The 21,593-nt window shown below is 42.2% G+C and overlaps 1 protein-coding gene and 1 long non-coding RNA gene across 2 annotated transcripts in view; one reads left to right on the forward strand and one right to left on the reverse strand.

Annotated features, from left to right (window-relative positions):
* Positions 1 to 1,201: 1,201 nt before the first annotated feature.
* LOC125464221 (E3 ubiquitin-protein ligase RNF185) lies at positions 1,202 to 20,905 on the reverse strand. The gene is made up of 6 exons (XM_048556450.2): positions 15,810 to 20,905; positions 15,683 to 15,701; positions 8,680 to 8,792; positions 7,465 to 7,519; positions 5,181 to 5,298; positions 1,202 to 3,049 (listed from the first exon to the last, which is right to left on the reverse strand). Exons 1-6 carry the CDS (start codon positions 16,001 to 16,003, stop codon positions 2,952 to 2,954), a joined length of 597 nt encoding a protein of 198 aa, XP_048412407.1. The 5' UTR covers positions 16,004 to 20,905; the 3' UTR covers positions 1,202 to 2,951.
* Positions 16,074 to 21,593, forward strand: part of LOC125464223 (uncharacterized) — a 42,770-nt gene continuing 37,250 nt past the window's right edge. Inside the window, exon 1 of the long non-coding RNA XR_007249984.2 lies at positions 16,074 to 16,217. This is a non-coding gene — a long non-coding RNA (uncharacterized LOC125464223). The remainder of the gene's footprint in view (positions 16,218 to 21,593) is intronic.

The raw sequence follows: 21,593 nt of genomic DNA on the forward strand, positions 1-21,593 counted from the left end.
GTGAGGCTGAATAGACTGGGGCTATTTTCCCTGGAGCATCAGAGGTTGAGGGGTGACCTTCTGGAGGTTTACAAAATTATGGGCATGGATAAAGTGAACAGTCAAGGTCTTTTTTTCCTTGGGGTGGGGTGTCCGAAACTAGAGGCCATAGGTTTAAGGTGAAAGGGGAAAGATTTGAAAGGGACCTAAGGGGCAAGTTTTCCATGCAGAGGATGGTGCATGTATGAAATGAGCTGCCAGAGGAAGTGGTGGAGGCTGGTACAATTACAACACTTAAAAGGCATCCAGATAGGTATGTGACTAGGAAGGGTTTCAGAGGGATATGAGCCAATTGGTGACAAATGGGATTAGATATTTTGAAGGATATCTGGTTGACATGGACAAGTTGGCCTGTTTCCATGCTGTACAACCCATTGGGGTAAAGACAGTCAGAGAGACACAGCTGTGTATGTGAAGACAATTTTCTCATCCTCATCCTAAATTTTCATCAATTCATCTGAGACTATGAATCCTATTTCTAGATGCACCTGGTAGAGGAGGTAACATGGGCATCTTTGGCTTCACAGAGGTATTATATACCATTAGATCATAAGATTAGGAGCACATATAGCCTAGTTGGAGAGCTCATGGCTGAATCCTCATTTCTCCCCACCAAAGTCTATAAGCTCACATTTTTCCCCATTATAGTCTATCTGCCAGGATTTTGCCGACTTCTTTAGTCTGCAGGACGATATAGATGGTTAGTGGATGGATGTAGAATGTTCAGTGTGTCCCCAGCCTTAATATCTTTTTAAATACAGCTGTACTTTAAACTCTGTAAATTCTGCAGGTCTCTGTTGGGCTGTCACCTCTTTCCTAATGGATGATGGACAGATGTGCAAGCATTGTTAAGGTGAATCCAGGACATGACAATCTAAATGTGAGGATTAGAGGAGGACCAAGTTCTAGTACACCTATTGCACTGTATGACTTGATGCAATGAGCTGAGAATCTGGTCAATATTTCATGCAGATGGTTGTCGTTGACAAAATTGGCTGTAGCATGTGTACATCTGCTAATTTTATATATGTAGTAAGTAATTGTGCCTTAGTACTGATCTCTGTGGTACTCCACTAGTGAGATGGTGCCACCTATCTTGATTTGTTTTAAAAAAAATATATATAGCATTGTTTAGGACGAGGAAACAATCATGCAGAATCAATTAGGTTGATGCACAAGTTTTATTTCACACTTGATACAAAGTAGGAAACAGTATATTAAATTAAAAATACATTTTCACATTTCTGCATGAAGGCCTGTATGCAGCTGATATCATCCACCTCAGTACTGGGTTTAGCCTGGTTCAAGAATGAACCCTATATTATTAGACAATGGAATTATAAATTTTCTGGAATTCCACTGTTCACAGGAGCTGAATGACAGGTGCAGACACTGCCTGATCCAGTCTTTTGTCTGTAACTGCTCCTCATCCAATCTGTATGACATCATCTGTTCCTGTCTGTCATCATTAGCCTAGCTTTGTTCCTCAACCCATTTTATCCAGGCTTTTCAATTTTCATCTCCTGACTGACAAACAGTTCTCCATTACCACTTCCTCCCAGATGGTCCCAGCAAATTTTTCACTGTAGTGAGAAAATAAAAGGCTTGGGTCACTGAATGTTCAGTGTGTGTCCCCAGCCCTAATATCTTTTTAAATACAGCTGTACTTTAAACTCTTAAATTCTGCAGGTCTCTGTTGGGCTGTCACCTCTTTCCTAAATGGTAGTCATGGCAGATGTGCAGAAGTCTGCTAACTCTATGAAGACGCCTGTCACAGGTGAACTTACACAATAGATGCGCGAGAATTGTGAAGGTGAATTCAGAACATGACAATCTAAATGTCAGGGTTAGAGGAGGACCAAGTTCTAGTACACCTATTCCACTGTATGACTTGATGCAATGAGCTGAGACTCTGGTCAATATTTCATGCAGATTTTTTTAAGAATTGTCAAAAACTGAACATCTCTGTTTAAAGGAAGAGTGCCATTGCAAAGCTCTGCTCCAATATTCTGATCTGAATAGGGATAGGCAGAGTGAGAAAATGATCTTAACTTGATATGCTGACTGAAATTTATCAGTGGCTACAAATGAAGGATGACCCCTTTACCGCTAACTTTTTTACTTTCAGCAAAATTAAGAGTGGAAACTTGCAGTCATCTCCAACCTCAGTTCATGTCATTGCTCTTGACAGCTAAATATTAGTCACAGTTAAAACAACTGTTATGTAGGAAAATGTAATTTAAGCACAGCAAGATTCCATAAATTGCAATGGAAATATATTACCACTTAATCTGATTTTGACAGCCTGGTTGACCAGGAAATGCAGAACTCTTGCTGGTCTTTAAATAGGACCATAGGATTGCTTATATTCAGACAAATGTAAAACTGGACCTCTGTCCTGCCAAACAGCTGAGATTCTGCACTCAAATAGAGTTGAATTTGGATTTTAAATCTTGCCTTGAAGACAAATCTACCTAACAAACCTGACAAGCACAGCTTACATCTCCACTTCAAGGACTATTATACCAGTCAAGAAACAAATTTTCTTTCCATTCCCAAAGTGACAATGCAGCAGTGATTTGAGTAAGGATAGACAATCTGAAGTCAGCATGCAGAATATTTCACATACAAGCACAAAACACAGATATTACCTTAGAATTACAATCCAGAAATTGGAACCTTTTAAACAAACAGTACTAGTCCACTCTAACTAGATCCATGTACATGTTGTTTTCATCATCTTCAATTGGTAAATTCAAAGAATGGTTTCAGCCCCAGTTAGATATGATTTCTGTAATTAATGTATATTCGAAAGGTAGAAAACCTTAGTGAAAGATTCAACTTCCCAGAAGAGTTCATCTGACTCATCAGATCACACAATGATCCGGAAAAGTAATCACTTCCATTTGTCCTTAAGCAATGAGGAGCCAGAACATAATCACAAGAGCCACAAAAAGGAAAAGGCGAGACAGAAACTGTTCATCCACATATTGTGGCGTTCCAGGGACTGCTGCAGGGTGAAATGGCACAAAACAAAGTCAGATTCCAGCATGTGAATACAGCTGTACATGAGAATCACCCCTACCCTTTCTTCCCTTGTCTCCCTTTTAGTTCCAGGTTTACCGTACTCTTCCAGTTCCTACCCTTCAATTCAGATCCACCCTTACATAATGAATTTATTAATAATGATGGGGGTGGCACAAACTCGAATCCCACCACAGCAGATGGTGGAACTCATTTGGTTCACTAATGTCATTTAAAGAAAGAGCAATTAGTCTAAAGTTCTGGTCACTTTTAAAAGACACCGGAGGGGACAGAGACAAGATTTATAAAGAAATGCGTGATAAACATCAGGAAAGGATTGACAAGTAGGGCCTCCCTCTCTCAAAAATGAGGGCTGAGGGAGACTTGATCAAGTTATTTAAAATGATTAGTATAGGAGTTGGGATGTCATATTGAGGTTGTACAGGACATTGGTGAGGCCTCTTCTGGAGCACTGTGTCCAGTTCTGGTCATACAGTTATAAAAATGATATTATTAAGCTAGAGAAGGTTCAGAAGAGGTTTACCAGGATGTTCCCCAGTATGGAAGGTTTGAGTTATAAAAGGCTGGGACTTTGTCCACTGGAACACAGGAGGTTCAGAGGTGATCTTATAGAGGTTCATAAAATAATGAGGGGTATAGATGGGGTTAACGATAGCGTCTTTTCCCTAGGATGGGGGATTTCAAGTCTAGGGGGCATCTTTTTAGGTGAGAAAGATGAGTAAATTTCTTCTCCACAAGAGGGTGGTTTGCACATGGAATGAACTTCCTGAGAAGTGGTGAATGTGGGCACAGTTACAATGTTTAACAGAACTTAGATAAGTGCATGAATAGGAAAGGTTGGAGGGATATGGGCCAGGAGAACACAGGTGGGACTAGTTTAGTTTGGGTTTATGTTTGGCGTGGACTGGTCGGACCAAAGGATCTGTTTCCATGCTGACTATGAAAAAGTGGTCCCATTTGTAAAGAAGAACAGAATTCAGAAGGAACTTTTGTTTTTAAAACCTGAAGATTGACAAGAATGCAGCATTGTTATCACCAGGAGGGTTAGAGACAAATGATGGAAATACATTTAAGGGAGGCTGGTGAGAATGGAATAGATGGTAATGATAATAGATATTGATGAGGGAAGAAAAGGACAATTGAGGAGATCCTGAATGTCAATTTGGAATAATTGGACTGAGTGACCTACGTGGATGTAATCCTGGTGCAAATCTCCATTAGAGTTTAAAACTTTAATTCTGGCTAGCATGTACAGAACTACATATTTGCAACTTTTCTTGGGGGTTCTCAATGGGTAATGTATTATAAATACAAATCATTAAACAAAATCATTGATTCCTAGTTTTCAAGCATGTTGAAAGGGGCCTGGATACAGCTCTAAAAAGCAAAATTACAACTTGGAAGATAAACCACTACTTCTTTTACGTATTAAAGCAACCAGACCTTAGAATACTGCATGAAGTGTGGTCTAAACACGATCTAAACTAATGGAGGTAAAACCTTGAAACTGCACAGACTATTAAACAATGGACAGTATCATAGACAGCCTGCTCCTGTCCTCACTACATTTCCTTTCAGCAGGGACCCAACAGCCGCATGCAGCCCAGTTCAAACCATCTCATGTTGTGTGTGATGCTATGCTGGATACACAGCTAAGGCCAGATCAATCAGGATTTTACCATTAGGTTGAATGGGTTACTGGCCAACTACTCTTTAAATATTAGGTCTTCAATGTAATTTTATACAAGAACTGTGAACAGGTCAATAGTGCTGGAAATGAACGCTACTGTCACATCTAAACTGGAATGCTGAATCAGGCGCTATGGTATCATATTGCTCTGAATTTTGCCTTGGCAATTTAAGAAACGAGCAAGCTTATTTGGCCTTCACAGCTCACGGAGCAAGACAATCTGCTTAAGATTGTCTCTTCAATATTCACTCATTTTAAAACTGGAAAGCAACTTGTTTTTTAATATAGTATTGATGGCAGATGAAAGAGGCTACGGCACATAAGGAAAGCCTGTTTTGAACCTGTTCCATATGGCACTAGATGTTATCCGGGTAGGATAGAAAATAAAGTGATTTTAAATAGGTACCTGGAGGTGGGCGGCCATCATTGATGTTAAATGCTGTCGCAAAAATCCCAAATGGAAATGCACCAATCCCAAATGACATCTGGAATCCTCCATCTCCAAATCCAAAACCTTGGAAACCCTGGGAAATAAGATGATTGTGGCAGTAATTCAATATGAAACAGAATATAAAGAACAAGCATTGCACATCCACTGTTGCAAACACTTTTATCACCACTATGATAATGATAAAACGTCCAATTTCATATCATGAAATTATAAATGACAGCATCTGAAGTGAAGGCATCATATTGACATAAGAAGGGAATTAGTTAGGAGACTTGAGTAGAAATAATTGGACATGATTCCTGATGCCCTTTAACGATTCTTTACTGGGCCCTTAATTTTCGTAGTAATAATCAATTTCATAGTTTATCCAAGATTGCTGACAACATTGTTATGTGGCACTAGAAAGCTTAACCCTTTCTAATGAACCTTTGAAACAGCACCCAGACCGGGTGGTTAACCTTCCAACTTCTGCCAAGTACCTGAGCTGTATTTTTATGGGTGTAAGTTAAACAGGTGGAGGTGATAATGAAGTTAAGAAGTTCAGTTTAGTGCACAGGTTCACTGTACCTCTGATATCTTTAATGTTACTGCCAAGATAGGGAGTGTCTTTAATTCTTTTCCATATGTTCTTTGAGTTTTATACAGTAATTTTTTTTGGGTTTTAAGCAGTGAACCTTGTGGGTTTATTCTTTCACTAAATAAATAGGCTTTCAGATTTCTAAAGAGATGCAAAACAGAAATATTACTGGTCACGATGGAGATCATAATAATTGGGACTGTCAAGGGATTTTGTGAATTCACAGATTGTTGAGATTTCACAATGAATTTTGTGAATTCACAGACTGTTCAGATTTCACACTGAACTGTGACTTATTAAGAAGGTGCCGGCGTTGGACCGGGTTGGACAAAGTCAGAAGTCACATGTCACCAGGTTATAGTCTAAACGGTTTATTTGAAATCACAAACTTGTGGAATGCAGGTGACTTCACCTGACGAAGGAGTAGCGCTCTGAAATCTTATGATTTCAAATAAACTTGTTGGACTATAACCTGGTGTCATGTGACTTCTGACTTTATCGAACCAATTTTCTGGAAAGGGGAGAATCAATAATTGGTGGAAAACATCCTGGGTTTGTCCCAGGGCAGATGGGGGCCTCAGTTTAAACTTAATCAAGAATAGCGGCTGACTTTGTAACATTCCATTCCACTCCACCACCACTCTCGATGTGGAATATGCAACACAGACACTGCCACTGGGTCAAACAGGATGTTCCAATTCCATCTGCCTTTTCCACATTTCCTTCTTTCTCAATATTCATCTAGTTTCCTTTTGAAAATACCTAAGCTACTTGCCTCAACTATTTAGAATCATAAAATCCCTACAGTGTGGAAACAGGCCCGTCAGCCCAGCAAGTCCAAATCGACCCTTAAAGCTTCCCACCCAGATCCATGTCACATGGTAAAAAGGTTAGCCTTCGGCTCTTTTGCTCATCAAACTTAAAACTGTCTCTAGTTCTCAACTCTTCTGCCAATGGATCACTTTTTCCCCTATCTACTGTGTCCAGAATCTTCAGTATTTTGAAGATCAGTATCAAATATTCACTCAGATTTTGGTTCTCTTTAAGGGAAACAGCTTCAGCTTCCCCAATTTAACTACTTAAGTGAAGTTCCTCTTCCCAGAATCCAACCTCTTGGGTAAACTCTGAAAAAACAGGTAGCATTCTCTTCACCTCTTTGGTTGGGTCAGGGCATTAAAAGGATATGGAATCAAGGTGGATAGATGGAGTTGATACACAAAGGAAATTTGACGGAATTGACTGGCAGATTATTTGAAAGAACTATGGATTCAGTGAGAATTTGTACTTGGTCTCAGCAGAAAGAAGATGTGATACAGGTGTTTGTTTGCAGTACTTCATGATTGTAATGAGAAACTCAAAATTGAATTGGGGGAAAATGCAGGGTTATGAGAAGAGGGTGGGAATGGGATTAAGTAATTTGAGGAACAAGTGCAGATTCAATGGGCTGGACGGTCAGCTCCTATTCTGTGATTGAACAACAGGTTTGACGGACTGAATGATCTACTCCCAATCCTGAGCTGTGTCAGAAACAGAGCACAAACGCAAAACACATTCACTATCCCAGTCTCTACAAAAAAATTTACCATAGCCCCTCAGTTCTGTGTCCCTCTTCCTATGTTGTCTCTTCACCTTGTGCTCTGAAATGAAAGAAAGTGTACTCACCCCTCTACTCTCTGGCTCAGGTCTCTGGCCTTGCGGTCTTGGAGGAGTTTTCTCTCTAAAATTGAATAGCAGTCGACAAGGTTTGATAGTATCAGAGATAATGGGAACTGCAGATGCTGGAGAATTCCAAGATAATAAAATGTGAGGCTGGATGAACAGCTTTTGTGCTCCTGAGATGCTGCTTGGCCTGCTGTGTTCATCCAGCCTCACATTTTATTATCGACAAGGTTTGATGTTGTCTATGACGTGCAAGAATAAATCAAATTGGCTCTGAATGTTCAAACCTCAGAAAATTATGACATTCTATAAATTTCATGAATTGATGATTCAAAATCAAACAGATAGAGGACATGAAATGTCAAGAATAGGGCTGTCAACAATATCATGGTCCTGCAGCTCTCAAGCAGCAAGGGGAACTGGGTGAATTCTAGGCATTTTCACAGGTGTGACTGAACTAAGGGTGATGGGAGTAAAACGGCTCAAATGAGATATGATGCTCCCAAGGCTACATTTATTGTAGCCATATGTACATCATAGTGGAGAGTGTACTGAATGGAATCCTTAGTAATGGCCTCTATTTCATTTCTGACAATAGCCTGACAACTTATAACATCTTTGCCCTACTGCTGGCCATAAAATAAACAATAAGACTGTTTAAAGCCTGTTACTCAGTTCACACTCAGCATCTTTTAGAAATCTTAATGCACTGTCTTCTGCTGTCCATAGCATTGTCTTTACGTCATACACACAGGCAAACTTCTTATTAACACTGTGCCAGGAACAATAACTACAATTACCAGTCCCAGAAGCTCACTGCACGTTTTGAACTTCTAAGTAAACTGTGCAGGGTTTTTTCACATTAATTGTTTCAATGTGGCTGTCAAAACAACAAGGCAGTTGGAAGGAGACAGGACCAGTGCGGGTGACTTCAATTTCATGCAGTCTGGCTAACGTCAGTTCTGCAAGGGACAGAAATTCCTTGAGGGCCATTAACAACCTATCACTTTGCATTCCCATCCACTTTATTGTTTTCCTTCCCACTAACAAAACAAGATAATAAAATTAACATGCATAATTTATATATCTGGAAGAAGCATCCTCTGGAGTTTGTGGCCTATTTTTGAGAAGTTGATGCATCAGGATGCAATCAACAAACAGCAATTCTAGTTTTCCAGCAAGTGAGGGTAGGTTCCATTCTTCTGCTTTGGAACTCACCTTGGATCCTGCTGGCCTGTGCTTCCTCTTCCATAAAGGGGAATTACTTTGTCTCGACTAATTCCTGCTTTGCAAACAGGGCAAACCTGTCGATTAGGTCTGGTCTCTAACCACTGTCGGAATATAAACACCAAAGCTTTCAATATTATCTCAGAGAAAAGAGACTAAGAAAATTGCATTTCCAACTTAACATAATTGAAGAGGAAGGGAAGAACACTAGAGACATTTTTGTAGTGAAAATATATTAATTTTTAGGTATGAGCCTTACACAGCACAATTGTTTTCATTAAACCACTGTATGATTTGAAAAGCTAAGTGAGATTCTTCTTATTTTCACACTGCCATTTTAGTTTGTAAAGAAAATGCTCACTCTTTGATGACTGGAATTTGAACATTAAGGAAGCTAGAAACAGAGATCCCTGGATGAAAAATGGCCCAAATAGAGACCAACGGAGCAACCCGTGCATGGAGCCAAAGGACGTGGGTGAGGTTATAATGGAGTATTTCTCATCTGTATTCACAAAGGAAAAAGACATAGGGATTCTAGATTGAAAGATTAATGAGGAACAGATATTAGATGTTTCAGTGGGCCTAAAGGTACATAAATCTCCAAGGCCTGATGCAATGCCTCCCAGGCAGTATGGGAGGCAAAAGAGGAGCTGCTGGGACTTGGTGGAGATATTTAATACTTCACTGGCCACAGGTGAAGTATAACATTGTTGGAGGATAGCTAATATGGTTCCTTTGTTCAATAAGGGCAGCAGGGAATAAGCCAGGTAGTTAGTCAGTTATATGGAAATTATCAGAAAAAAATTCAAAGGGATAGGATTAGTCAAAACTTTGAAAGACAGAGACAGGTCAGGGATAGTCAGCACTGTTTTGTTAGAGACAGATACTGTCTGAATTATTCAAGTTAATTTTTTTTTTGAAAAGGTGACTAAATATATTGATGACGGTAGCATAGTTGATCTGCTATACGACTTCAATAAGCCTTTGCCAAGGTCCCACACAGCAAGCTGGTCCAAAGCCCAAGGGATCCAAGGCAAATTACCAAATTGGATCCAAAACTGACTTGCAATTAGAACGCAAAGGGTGCTGGTTAAGGGAAGTTTTTGTGATTGGAAACCTGTGACCAATGGTGTGCCACAGGAATTGACGCTAGACCTTTGTTTTTCGTTGTATTTCTTTATGACTTGGATATGGATGTAGAAGATATAACTAGTATGCTTGAAAATTACATGAAAATTGGTGGTGTTGTTGATAGTGAGGAGATCTCAGGCTACAGTCTGATGTTGATCAGATTGATCTGGTAAACTGGGCACAGCATTGGCAGATGAAATTTAATCCTGATAAGTGAGGTGAAACATTTTCGGAGGTCTAATAAGAGGAGGATTTACACAACGAATGGTAGGTTCATAGGGAGTACTGAGGAACAAAGGAACCTTGATGGTACAAGTCCATAGATCCTTGTTGGTGTAGACAGGGTCGTGAAGGCAGCAAGTAGCATGTTTGCCTTCATTGGCCAGGGTACGGAATATGGGAGCAAGGAAGTCTTGTTACAACATTATAAAACATCAGTTAGGCCTTGGATGGGATACGGAACACAGTTTTGGTCACTACTGGATGGATGTGATTGCACCAGAGGGGTTGCAGAAAGATTTACCAGGATGTTGCCTGGGATGAAAAGTCTTTTTTTTAAACGAAAGAAACCCTACAGTGTGGAAATAGACCAATTGGCCGAGGAAGTCCACACCGTCCCTCCGAACAGCATCCCGCCCAGACCCAAACTCCTACCCTTTCCCTGTAACTCTGCATTTTCCATGGCTAATCCACCTAATTTACATACACCTGGTGATGACAAGGAACTTAGCATGGCCAATCTACCTAACCTGCACATCTTTGGACTGTGAGAGGATGGTGGTGCACCTGGACGAAACCCATGCAGACACAGGGAGAATGTGCAAACTCCACACGGTTGCCTGATTTGAACTTGATTTGAACCTGTGTCCCTGGCGCCATGAAACAGCCTCACTGGCCACTGAGCCAATGTGCCACCCCTAGTTGAGGAAACACTGGATAGGCTGGGTTTGTTCTCCTTGGAGCAGAGGAGGCTGAGGGAGATCTGAATGAGATATACAGAGGGGTAAACACAGTAGATCATGAGAATCTTTTCCCCGAGACAGGCATGTCTAAGACCAGTGGGCATAAATTTAAGGTAAAGGTTTTTCACCCTCAGGGTGGTAGAAATATGGAACATCCTGTCTGAAAGAATGGTGGAGGCAGGTGGTCTCGCAACATTTAACAGGACAAGCACTTAAATACAAAGGCATCATAGGCTATTGACCAAATGTCAGTAAATGGAATTAGTGCAGTATGCTGTTTGTTGGCTGGCAAAGGCATGATGGGCCAAATGGCTTGTTTCAGATGGACTGTGAAGTTCTTGAGAAGACTGATGTAGGAAACGGAGGAATTGGCAGATTTAAAAGTGGATGCTTTGCCACATCTGGATGGTCTTTAACCCAGCCTGCTACAGGAGATGAAGGAGGAAATTACAGGGCCTTGACCCAAAGTTTTAAATTGTCTGGGGTCACAAGGGAGGTGCCAGAAGACTGGACGTTCTGCTTTCAAGGAAGGATAGTAGAGATAGTCCAGGGAACTCTACACCAGTGAATCAACATCAGTTGTAGGGAAGCTATTGGAGAAAACAGTCAAGGAGAGTATTAATCTCCATTTTAGACATGCAAGGTTTGATCAGATCCAGTCAGATGGAAATCATGCTTAACAAAATTGGTGGAAGTTTTTATAGGGGTGATCAAGTGCTTGGACGAGGGTAGGGCAGTTGATCTAGTTTATATGGATTTCAGCAAAGTCTTTGACAAGGTGCCATGTGGAAAACTGATAGAAGGTAAAAACCCACACAGGATTCACAGTAACTTGGCAAACTTGGCTTAGTGGTAGAAGAGGAGTCGGTGTAAAGGCTGTTTGTGTCTGGTTTGCAGTGGTGTACCACAAGGATGTGTGTGGGTCACTTACTGTTTGTACATCCATTAATGATGTAGATCAAAATGTGGGAGGAATGATAGGTAATTTTGCGGATGACACAGATTGGATTTGGTTGCTGACAGTGAGGTGGAAGGTGTTCAATTGTTTGGTGTCAAGAAATATAAATAGATTGGTGAACTGGGCAGATCAATGGCAGATGGAATTTAACTCTGATATATGAGGTAATGCACTTTGGAAGAAGGAATAAAACACGTAAGTACTCAATGAATGGTAACATACTAGGAAGGTCAGAAGAACAGAGGGATCCTTGTCTAACAAGCTCTCTCAAGTAGCCGGGCAGATTACTAGGGTAGGTAAGGTGGCATGTGGGACACTTGCAGTTGTGACATAGATTGTAAGAACAGGAAGGTTATGTTGGAATTGTATGGAACTTTGATCAGGTCACAGCTTGAGTGCTGTGTGTAATTCTGGTCTACACTGTGGGAAGGATGTGATAGTACTGGAGGGGGCGCAAAGGAGACTCACCAGGATGTTGAGATAGCAAGAACTACAAATGCTGGAGTCAAAGATACAAAGTGTGGAGCTGGAGGAGCACAGCAGGCCAGGCAGCATCAGAGGAACAGGAAAGCTGACATTTCAGGTCAGGACTATTCTTCAGACCTTTTTACTGAAGAAGGGTCCTGACCCGAAACATCAGCTTTCCTGCTCCTCTCATGCTGCCTGGCCAGCTGAGTTCCTCCAGCTCCACACTATCTTCACCAGGACGTTGCCTGGGATGGAGGATTTTGATTATGAAGAGAGGCTGGATAAACTAGCTTTGTTTTCTTTGGAGTAGAGAAGGTTGAGTGGGATCTAATAGAGGTGTGTGAAATTATAAGGGGCACGGACAAGGTAAATAAAAAGCAGTTGCTCCCCTTAGCTGAAGGTTCAATAATAAAGGGGGCATAATTTTAAAGTGAAAGGTTTAGAGGAAACTTTTTTTTCAGCAAGAGGGTGGGGTTGTCTGGAATGCACTTTGTGAGGGTAGTTCAGGTGGGAAACCTCACAACCTTCAAAAAGCACTTGGATAAGCACGTGAATTCTCGTGATATTCAAGGCCATGGGCCTAATACAGGAAAGAGGACTAATGTAGGTCGTAGTCCATTTTGGCAGAATAGATGATGAGTTGAAGGCCATCTTCTGTGCTGCATGATTCTGCGCTGTGATGGATTCCATCCTCAAAGTACTAAACAGTAAAGAAATGGTAAAGACTTTAATAATGATTTGCAAATAGTCTCCCAGGAATTGCCAACTGAAGAATTGCCAATGCCTCTGCATTATTTCAGAATCCTGCAAGAAAGAAACTAGCAATTCCTGAACCGATTAGTCTCCAGGTTCAGGGAGTTGTACTGGAACTATGGCTGTTTGGTTTGTGATTTCAATAAAAGAATAGACAGCATATATCCAGGCTTGGTGATGATAATGAGTAAATAAGGTGGCAGGCAGCAATGATTGCAAAGGGATATGGATAGATTGAGCGACTGGATGTTTTGGGCGGAAACTGACATCAACAAGGAACTGTACAACAACACTTATGCTGAACTGAATAAAAATAGACAGGATTATTTTTCAAATGGCAAGAAGCCAAACTGTGGATGAGCAGAGTCATAGAGGTCTACAGCACGGAAAAAGACCCTTCAGACCATTGAATCTAGACCAGTTAAAAACAAGCACCCAACTATTTTAGTGACATTTCAGAGTCTAGGATTCGAGTATGAAAATCTCCAATAACTAATGAACAGAGCAATAAGTAATTTAAAGATCCAATGAAGCACTGGCCTTTGTCTGAAAAGCCTCAATACAAACCGACAAAATTTATGAGAGTTGATAAAAAAAACTCCAGCCAAACCTTCTGGAGAGCTAGTCTGGGAACAACCTCAAAGAACTGGCTTGATGTGGCAGCACAGTATCATCTGTCTCTGTTGCATCTATTCTGATGAGGAGATGTTCCAATCCCAAACATTCTGGTTGTCCACCTTTTTCAAGCAAAACTTTCCCTGCCCTGTCATCTAGACAGCCCTCTACCACGCCTCCTCTATTCCCTGCTCCACAGTTAATCTCAACCACCCCTGCACCAAACGTAATAAAGATGGGGTCCCCCTTGTCCTCACATTCAATTCCACAAGTCTCCATATCCAACATATCATTCTCAACACTTCTGCCAACTCCAATTAGACCTCAGCACCTTCTACTCCCCACCCCTCTCTGCCTTCCACAAAGACCATTCCCTTTGCCACTCCTTAGTTCACGCTACGCTCCCCACCAACCAGTCCAACCTGCTTGATACCTTCCCTTGTAACCATAAAAGATGCAACACCTACCCACACACCATTCAAGGCCCAACACAGCCCTTCCAAGTGAGACACAGCTTCACCTGCATCTCCTCTAACCTAGTCTATTGTATCCGGTGCTCCCGATGTGGACTTCTCTATGTCGGCGGGACCAAATGTAGACTACGTGACCGTTTCACCCAGCATCTCCACCTGGTCCATAATGCCCACCCTAGCCGCTCAGTCACCGCCCATTTCTACTTCCCACCCCACTTCTCCTCCTGCTCCCACTCTGACATGTCCGTTCTTGGCCTCTTCGGGTGTCACAGCAACTCAGAACACAAATTTGAAGAATAACACCTTATCTTAACACCTGGGCACCCCACAGCCCAGAGGACTCACCATGGAGTTCTCCAATTTCAAATAACCTTCCAAGCCATCCCCTGGTTTCCTTTCCAACCCCATCTCCTCTCTTCCATTCCCCTACTGTTCTTCTTTCCAACCACCAGCCAGATTCATCCCTCCCATCAACCAACCAGGTCGTACCTACCACCAGTGTCCACCGATGACCAACATTCCACCTCCAACCCTTCCCACTACTTTATCAGCAGCTCCCCCTACCTCCCACATCCAGTCTTGAAGAACAGTAATACCCGAAACATTGACTGCTCCTTTCCTCCAGCCTCCTATTTGTCTCCCTTGGATTCCAGCTTCTTTTTGTCTCCATAATCAGAAAGATATTGGGGCTAAGTTATTACAGCACATGACATTGACTGGACCTGGATTCTGTCAAGAGGGTTGCTTGTTGAGGATCATAGAGACTGGGTTGTTAAGTATATTGAAGGCAGAGATAGGTTTTCATCAGTAATAGAATCAAGGGCAATGGGGAAATGGCAGGTGAGTGGAATGAGAATCAGCCATGATATTGTTGAAAGGCAGGGCAGACTGGATGGGTTGAAAGACTTATTTCTGCTCCTACATCTTATGGTATAGGTGTCCATGAGGAGTTAAACAGTGTGTTTTCACCAGCAAGACCTTCTGTTTTTACCTGAAAATTTGGACTGACCTCTATGAGAATATTAGATAAAAGACCTCCCGACCCACATCAGCAAAAGAACTTCTCATTTGGATAGTGGTTTTCATCAGCTCAATTATCCTTGCAGAAAAATCAATAATTTACACAGAGCAAATATGTACAAACTGTGAAGTCAGAGAGACAGTTACAATAAAATATATTTCTTTGCCGGAGGGATAACTATGGGCCAGGACACTGGACACACTGTTTTTATAAGTGTTGTGATCTTTTACAGCCACCTGTGCAGGACTCATGCATCTCCAACAATACAACACTCCTTTTACCCTCGATTATTTCTGATGTCCTTAGATTGAGACTTGAACCCATAGCTTTCTCACACTGAGGAATTTACTCCGACTAAGCGAAGCTACAGTTCAGCAGCTTGGAGGTGAACCTTGATCTCAGCATCGCAGTGGGATGAGACACTGAGCGTTCCAGCCTTGAAGTCAGGGAGCGTTTACAAACAGTGAAAGTAACAGACGTTACAAACTCAGAAATTGCTTGGTGTGTAAAATAAAAACTCAGCAGGTTTGGGAGCATCTGTGAAGAGAAACTGCCTGATTTCTAGGATCCACAGCTCTTTAGTTTTTTTTGTTTGGTAAAGTAACAAACGTACCTGGTGCAAGCAGGGCCAGCTTTAGATATCCAGAGGTGCCACCGAGAAAAGGAACAAAATATTGGAAGAGTTAGTATCTTAGAACTTGTAACAAGAAGAAGCAGATTTCAGGCGCCGAGGCCCTTACCAGAACAAGTGACCACACAGACTGATCACCGCATCCTTCGCTGTGTCCAGACAGATATTACACTCGAAGGTACTGTCTTGACCCTTGCCCTCACCAGGCCCTCGGCTCTCCCCCGGCCCAGACCCTGGGCCTCGGCTCTCGCCTGGTCCGGGGCCTCTATCGGCACCAGCGGCCGCCGAATCCAAACTTGCCATCTCCCTGTTAGCAACACTCACACATCCGCTTTGCCACCGGAACGGACTGGCCTTAGCAACCGCTCCGCTGCTGCACGGCTCCAGTGAAAGGTTCCGCCACCGAGGTAGACCCTCTTCAATGGGAAAGTTCACTTTGTGGGGAGCTGTTCCTGTAAAGCAACCTCAGAGATATCAACAATTGAAGCTCATTTCCTGGCGTTTTCCATGGTCTCAGGTACATTACGGCCAATAATTATGCAATCAGCGTGGTAACTTGCTCTTCTCTGGGATGTGGGCATCACTGCTGGGCAAGCATTCATTGTTTATTCTTAGTTAGAAAATAGAACAGTACTGCACAGTACAGGCCTTTCGGCCCACGATGTTGTGCTGAACTTTTACCCTAATCTTAAAGTCTCTCTAATCTCCACCCCTACCTTATACTGTCATCCATATGCCTATCTAGCAGCCACTTAAATGCCCCTAATGAGACCGACTCCACCACCCTCTCCGGCAATGCATTCCACACCCCGACCACTCTTTGAAGAACCTACCTCTGACATCTACCTCCACTCCATAAAGCTATGACCCTTCGCAATAGCTACCTCCATCCTAGGAAAAATGTCTCTAGCTGTCCACTCTATCTATACCTCTGATCATTTTGTACACCTCTATCAAGTCACCTCTCGTCCTTCGTCATTCTAAAGAGAAAAGCCCTAGCTCTCTCAACCTTTCCTCATAAGACCTTTCCTCCAGTCCAGGCAACATCCTGGTAAATCTCCTCTGCACCTTTTCCAACGCTTCGACATCTTTCTTGTACTGAGGTGACCAGAACTGGACACAATACTCCAGATGTGGCTGAACCTTTTATACAGCTGGAGCATAACTTCACGGCTGTTGAACTCAATGAAAGCTAACATGCCGTATGTCTTCTTAATAACTATGTCCACCTGGGTGGCACCTTTCAGGGAACTGAGAACATGAACCCCAAGATCCCTCTGCTCCTCCGCACTGCCAAGAATCTTTCCATTAACCCTGTATTCTGCTTTCAAGTTTGTCCTTCCAAAATGAATCGCCTCCTACGTTTCAGGATTAAACTCCATCTGCCACGTCTCAGCCCAGCTCTGCATCCTATCAATGTCCCTTTGTGACCTAGAGCAGCCCGCTGCACTGTCCACAACTTAAACCACCTTTGTATCATCTGCGAACTTACTAATCCACCTTTCCACTCCTTCATCCAAATCATTTACAAAAATCACAAATAGAAGAGGACCCAGAACAAATCCTTGTGGTACTCCACTCGTAACTGAGCACCATGTTGAATAGTTGCCGTCCACTCCCACACTTTGTCTTCTAAAGGTCAGCCAATTCTGAATCCAATCAGCCACATTTCCCCCTATCCAATGCCTCCTTACCTTCTGCATGAGCCTACCATGGGGAACCTGATCAAAATGCCTTACTTAAATCCATGTATACCACATCCACCGCTCAACCTTCATCCACGTGTTTGGTCACCTATTCAAAGAATTCACTAAATTTTTTGAGGCATGATCTACCCCTCACAAATCCATGCTATCACGAAGCCCACTGTGCCTTTCCAAGTGATCATAAATCCTACCTCTCAGAACCCTTACCAATAATTTGCCCACCACTGAAGTAAGACTAATTGGCCTATAATTTCTGGGGTTATCCCTATTCCCTTTTTTGAACAAGGGAATGACGTTTGCCCCTCTCCAATCTTCCAGCACTATACCCATGGACAGTGAGGACGAAAAGATCAACGTCAAAGGCACTGTGATCTCTTCCCTCGCTTCCTATAGAATCATTGGATTAATTCCATTCAGGTCCAGGGGACTGATATATCCTCAAGTTCCTCAAAATTCCTAGCACATCTTCCTAACTAACATTGATCTCCTCTAGCCTACCAGCCTGTTTCACGTTGGCCTCCTCTACAACTAGGTCCCTCTCAGTTATGAATCCTGAAGAAAAGTATTAATTAAGGACCTCTCGTATCGCTTTAGGCTCCGTGCACAAATTCCCTTTACAATCCTTGATTGGCCCTGCCCTTTCTCTGATCATTCTCTTATTCCTCACTAATGTGTAAAAAGCCTTGGAGTTTTCCTTGATCCTATCTGTTAAGGTTTTCTCATGCCCCCTTATTGCTCTCCTACACCCTTTCTTCAGATCCTTTCTGGCTAACTTGTATCCCTCTGGAGTCTTTTCCAAGCCTTGTTTCCTAAACCTTATATAAGCATCCTAGTCATTCAACCTCTCTTAAGAACCAAGGCTGCCTCACTCAACCGCATCTTCCTTGCCTGCTCGGGACAAACATATTGAGCACACGCAGTATGCATTCCTTAAACAATCTCCGCATTTCAGAGAGCTCTTCCCTGACATCATCTGTTCCCATTTTTTTTACCCAGTTCTCGCCTAACAGAATTGTAATTACCCTTCCCCCAATTATAAACCTTACTCTGCTGTACATACCTATCCTTTTCCGTGACTATTGTAAAAGTAACAGTGATGATTGCTAACGCCAAAATGCTCTTCGACCAACAGGTCTAACAGTTGGCCTGGTTCATTGCCAAGCACCAAATCGAAAATCACCTTTCCTCATGTTGGTCTATTACATACTGTGTCAGTAATCCTTTCTGAATGCACTGGACAAAATCTAAACTACTACAACTAGATTGTTTCCAATCAATATTTGGAAAGTTGAAGTCACCCAGACTACAACCCTGTGAGTTCTGCACCTTTTCAGTATCTGCCTCCCAATCTGCTCCTCCACTTCTCTGCAACTATTAGGGGGTCTGTAAAAAAACTCCCAACAAGTTGCCTGTAATAGGGTGATAGTGAGCAGCATTCTTGGACTGCTCCAGTTTGTGTGTTGTCAGGGCACACACGACCTGTTTGAGAGGAGGGTTACAGGATTTTGACCCAGCAATAGCGTAGGGATAGGGATTTCTTTCCAATCCACCATCCAAGTCAGGATGGTGAGTCACTCAGAGGGGATCTTTTCTTGCCTTGTCCTCCTTGGTGGTCGCTGCCATCGGTTTGTAAGGTTTAAAAAGCCTGGATGAGTTGTCTAGGTGCATCTTGTAGATGCTACACAGTACCGCTGCTGCAAATCACACAGTATCCTTAGTTGGAACTTACTCATCATCCTTTGCTGTTATTGGGACAAAATCCTGGAATTGTCTTCCTTACAGCACTGTGGGTGTATCTACAACACAATGCAATGGTTCAAGAAAGCAGCTCACCATCACCTTCTACAGGACAATCAGGGACACTCGAGACAGCAATGCCCACATTGTTTGCAAAGAACAAACGTAAGGACTGATGTATTGTTCATAGTAACATCTCTACCAGTCAACACACTGCTTCTTACAGGAGAAATGTCATGTTCCCCTGGTTACAGAGTCAAAGATGTACAACACAGAAATAGACCCTTCAGTCCAATTCATCTATGCTGCCGAGATATGCTGAATTAATCTAGTCCCATTTGCCAGCATTTGGCCCATATCCCTCTAAACCCCTCCTAGTCATGTTCCCATCCAGATGTCTTTTAATTTTTGTAACAGTAGCAACCTCCTACACTTCCTCTGGCAGCTGATTCCATACATGCACTGCGCAAAAAAGTTGCCTCTTAGGTTCCCTTTAAATCTTTCCCCTCTCACCGTAAACCTATACCTTCTAGTTTTTGACTCCACTATGCTGGGGAAAAGGCCTTGACTATTCACCCTATCCATGCCCCTCATGATCTTTATAAACCTCTATAAGGTCACCTCTCAGCCTTTTCCTCCAGCTCAAACCTACCAACTGTGGCAACATCCTTAAAAATGTTTTCTGAACCCAAGTTTCACAACATCTTTCCTTTATCAGAGAGACCAGGATCAAACACAGCATTCCAACAGTAGCCTAACCAATGTCCTGTACCACCACAACATGACCTCCCAACTCTTTTGCTCAATGCACTGACCAATAAAGACAGGCATACGAAAGGTCTTCTTCACTGACCTGTCTACCAGTGACTTTCAAGGAACTACAAACCTGCATATCAAGGTGTCTGTTTGACAACACTCCCCTACACCTTACTTTTAAGTGTATTATTCTTGCCTGATTTCCTTACCAAAGTATAGCATCTCACATTTATCTAATAAACTCCATCTGTCACTCCTCAGACCATCTGACCAAGGTCCTGTTGGACTCCAAGGTAACCTTATTTGCTATCCTTGGCAACAATTTTAGTGTGATCTACAAAGTTATTAACCATACCTCCTATATTCATATCCAAATAGCTTCTACAAATAACAAAACAAAAAAAAAAATCAGACCCAGCACCAATCCCTGCAGGAAACTGCTGGTCACAGGCCTCCAATCCAAAAAGCAACCCTCCACAACATCCTAGTTCCTACCTTCTAGCCAATTTTGTATCCAAATGGCTGGTTCTCCCTGTATTCCGTATGAACTAACCCTGTTAGGCAGTCTTTCATGCAGAACCTTGTTGAATGCCTTACTGAGCATGCAGACGTTGACTGCTGTGCCTTCAATCCTCTTCATCACGTCTTCAAACAACTTAATCAAGTTAGTGGGACATGATTTCCCATACACAAAGACATGTTGACTATTCCTAGATCAGCACTTGCATTTCCAAATAAACATAAATCCTGTCCCTCAGACCCTCCTCCAACAACTTGCCCACCAGTCTAAGTTTTTTGGCTTTACCTTTCTACATTTCTTAAATAACAGCATCACGTTGACCAACCTCTAGTCTTCCAGCACCTCACCCATGGCTATTGATGATGCCAAAATATTTGGCAAGGGGTCCAGAAATCACTTCCTTAGCTTCTCACAAAGTTCTAGGGTACACTTGATCTGCTCCCAGGGATTTATCCACCTTTTTGTGTTTTAAGACTTCAGCACCACCGCCATTGTAATATACGGATAACACAGGGTGGAGCTGGAGGAACACAGCAGGCCAGGCAGCATCTGAGGACCAGGAAAGCTGACGTTTCGGGTCAGGACCTTTGTTCAGAATCCTGACCCAAAACTGGCCTGCTGTGTTCCTCCAGCTCCACCCTGTGTTATCTCTGACCCCGGCACTGGCAGTTCTTACTGTCTCCATTGTAAGAGATGCTTCAAGATATCACTATTTATTTACTCCAATTCCATATCTTTCTGCACGGTAAACACTTCCCTTGCCTGCATCAGGATAATTTTGCAAATGAAAATTTTCAAAGCGTGTTAATATTTAGTTAATCATTGCTGTATCTTCTCAAAGTTTTTAATCATCCTTCCCCAAGTGCAGTTTGACAAGATATTTGAATTGTGATGGACAAGTACTTTACAAAAGTTCATATTTGTTTTGCTTCTGTACGTGATACTTCTATTTGTGAAGCCTACGATCCTGATTGCTTTTACAATACTTTCTTAACGTGCCTTGTTGCTTTTAATTTGCCCCATGTTCCTGTACCTCTCTAGAATTCTACAAATACATATTGCATTTCTCCATTTCTCAAGCATGAATTATCCATGCTTCTCTTCATAACCCCTCCATCAACTTGTGTCCTATTAAAATCTTGCAGTATCTTCTTCAGATTTTACTATATTTCCA

This window comes from Stegostoma tigrinum, chromosome 26, assembly GCF_030684315.1.
Source record: "Stegostoma tigrinum isolate sSteTig4 chromosome 26, sSteTig4.hap1, whole genome shotgun sequence".
NCBI lineage: Eukaryota > Metazoa > Chordata > Chondrichthyes > Orectolobiformes > Stegostomatidae > Stegostoma > Stegostoma tigrinum.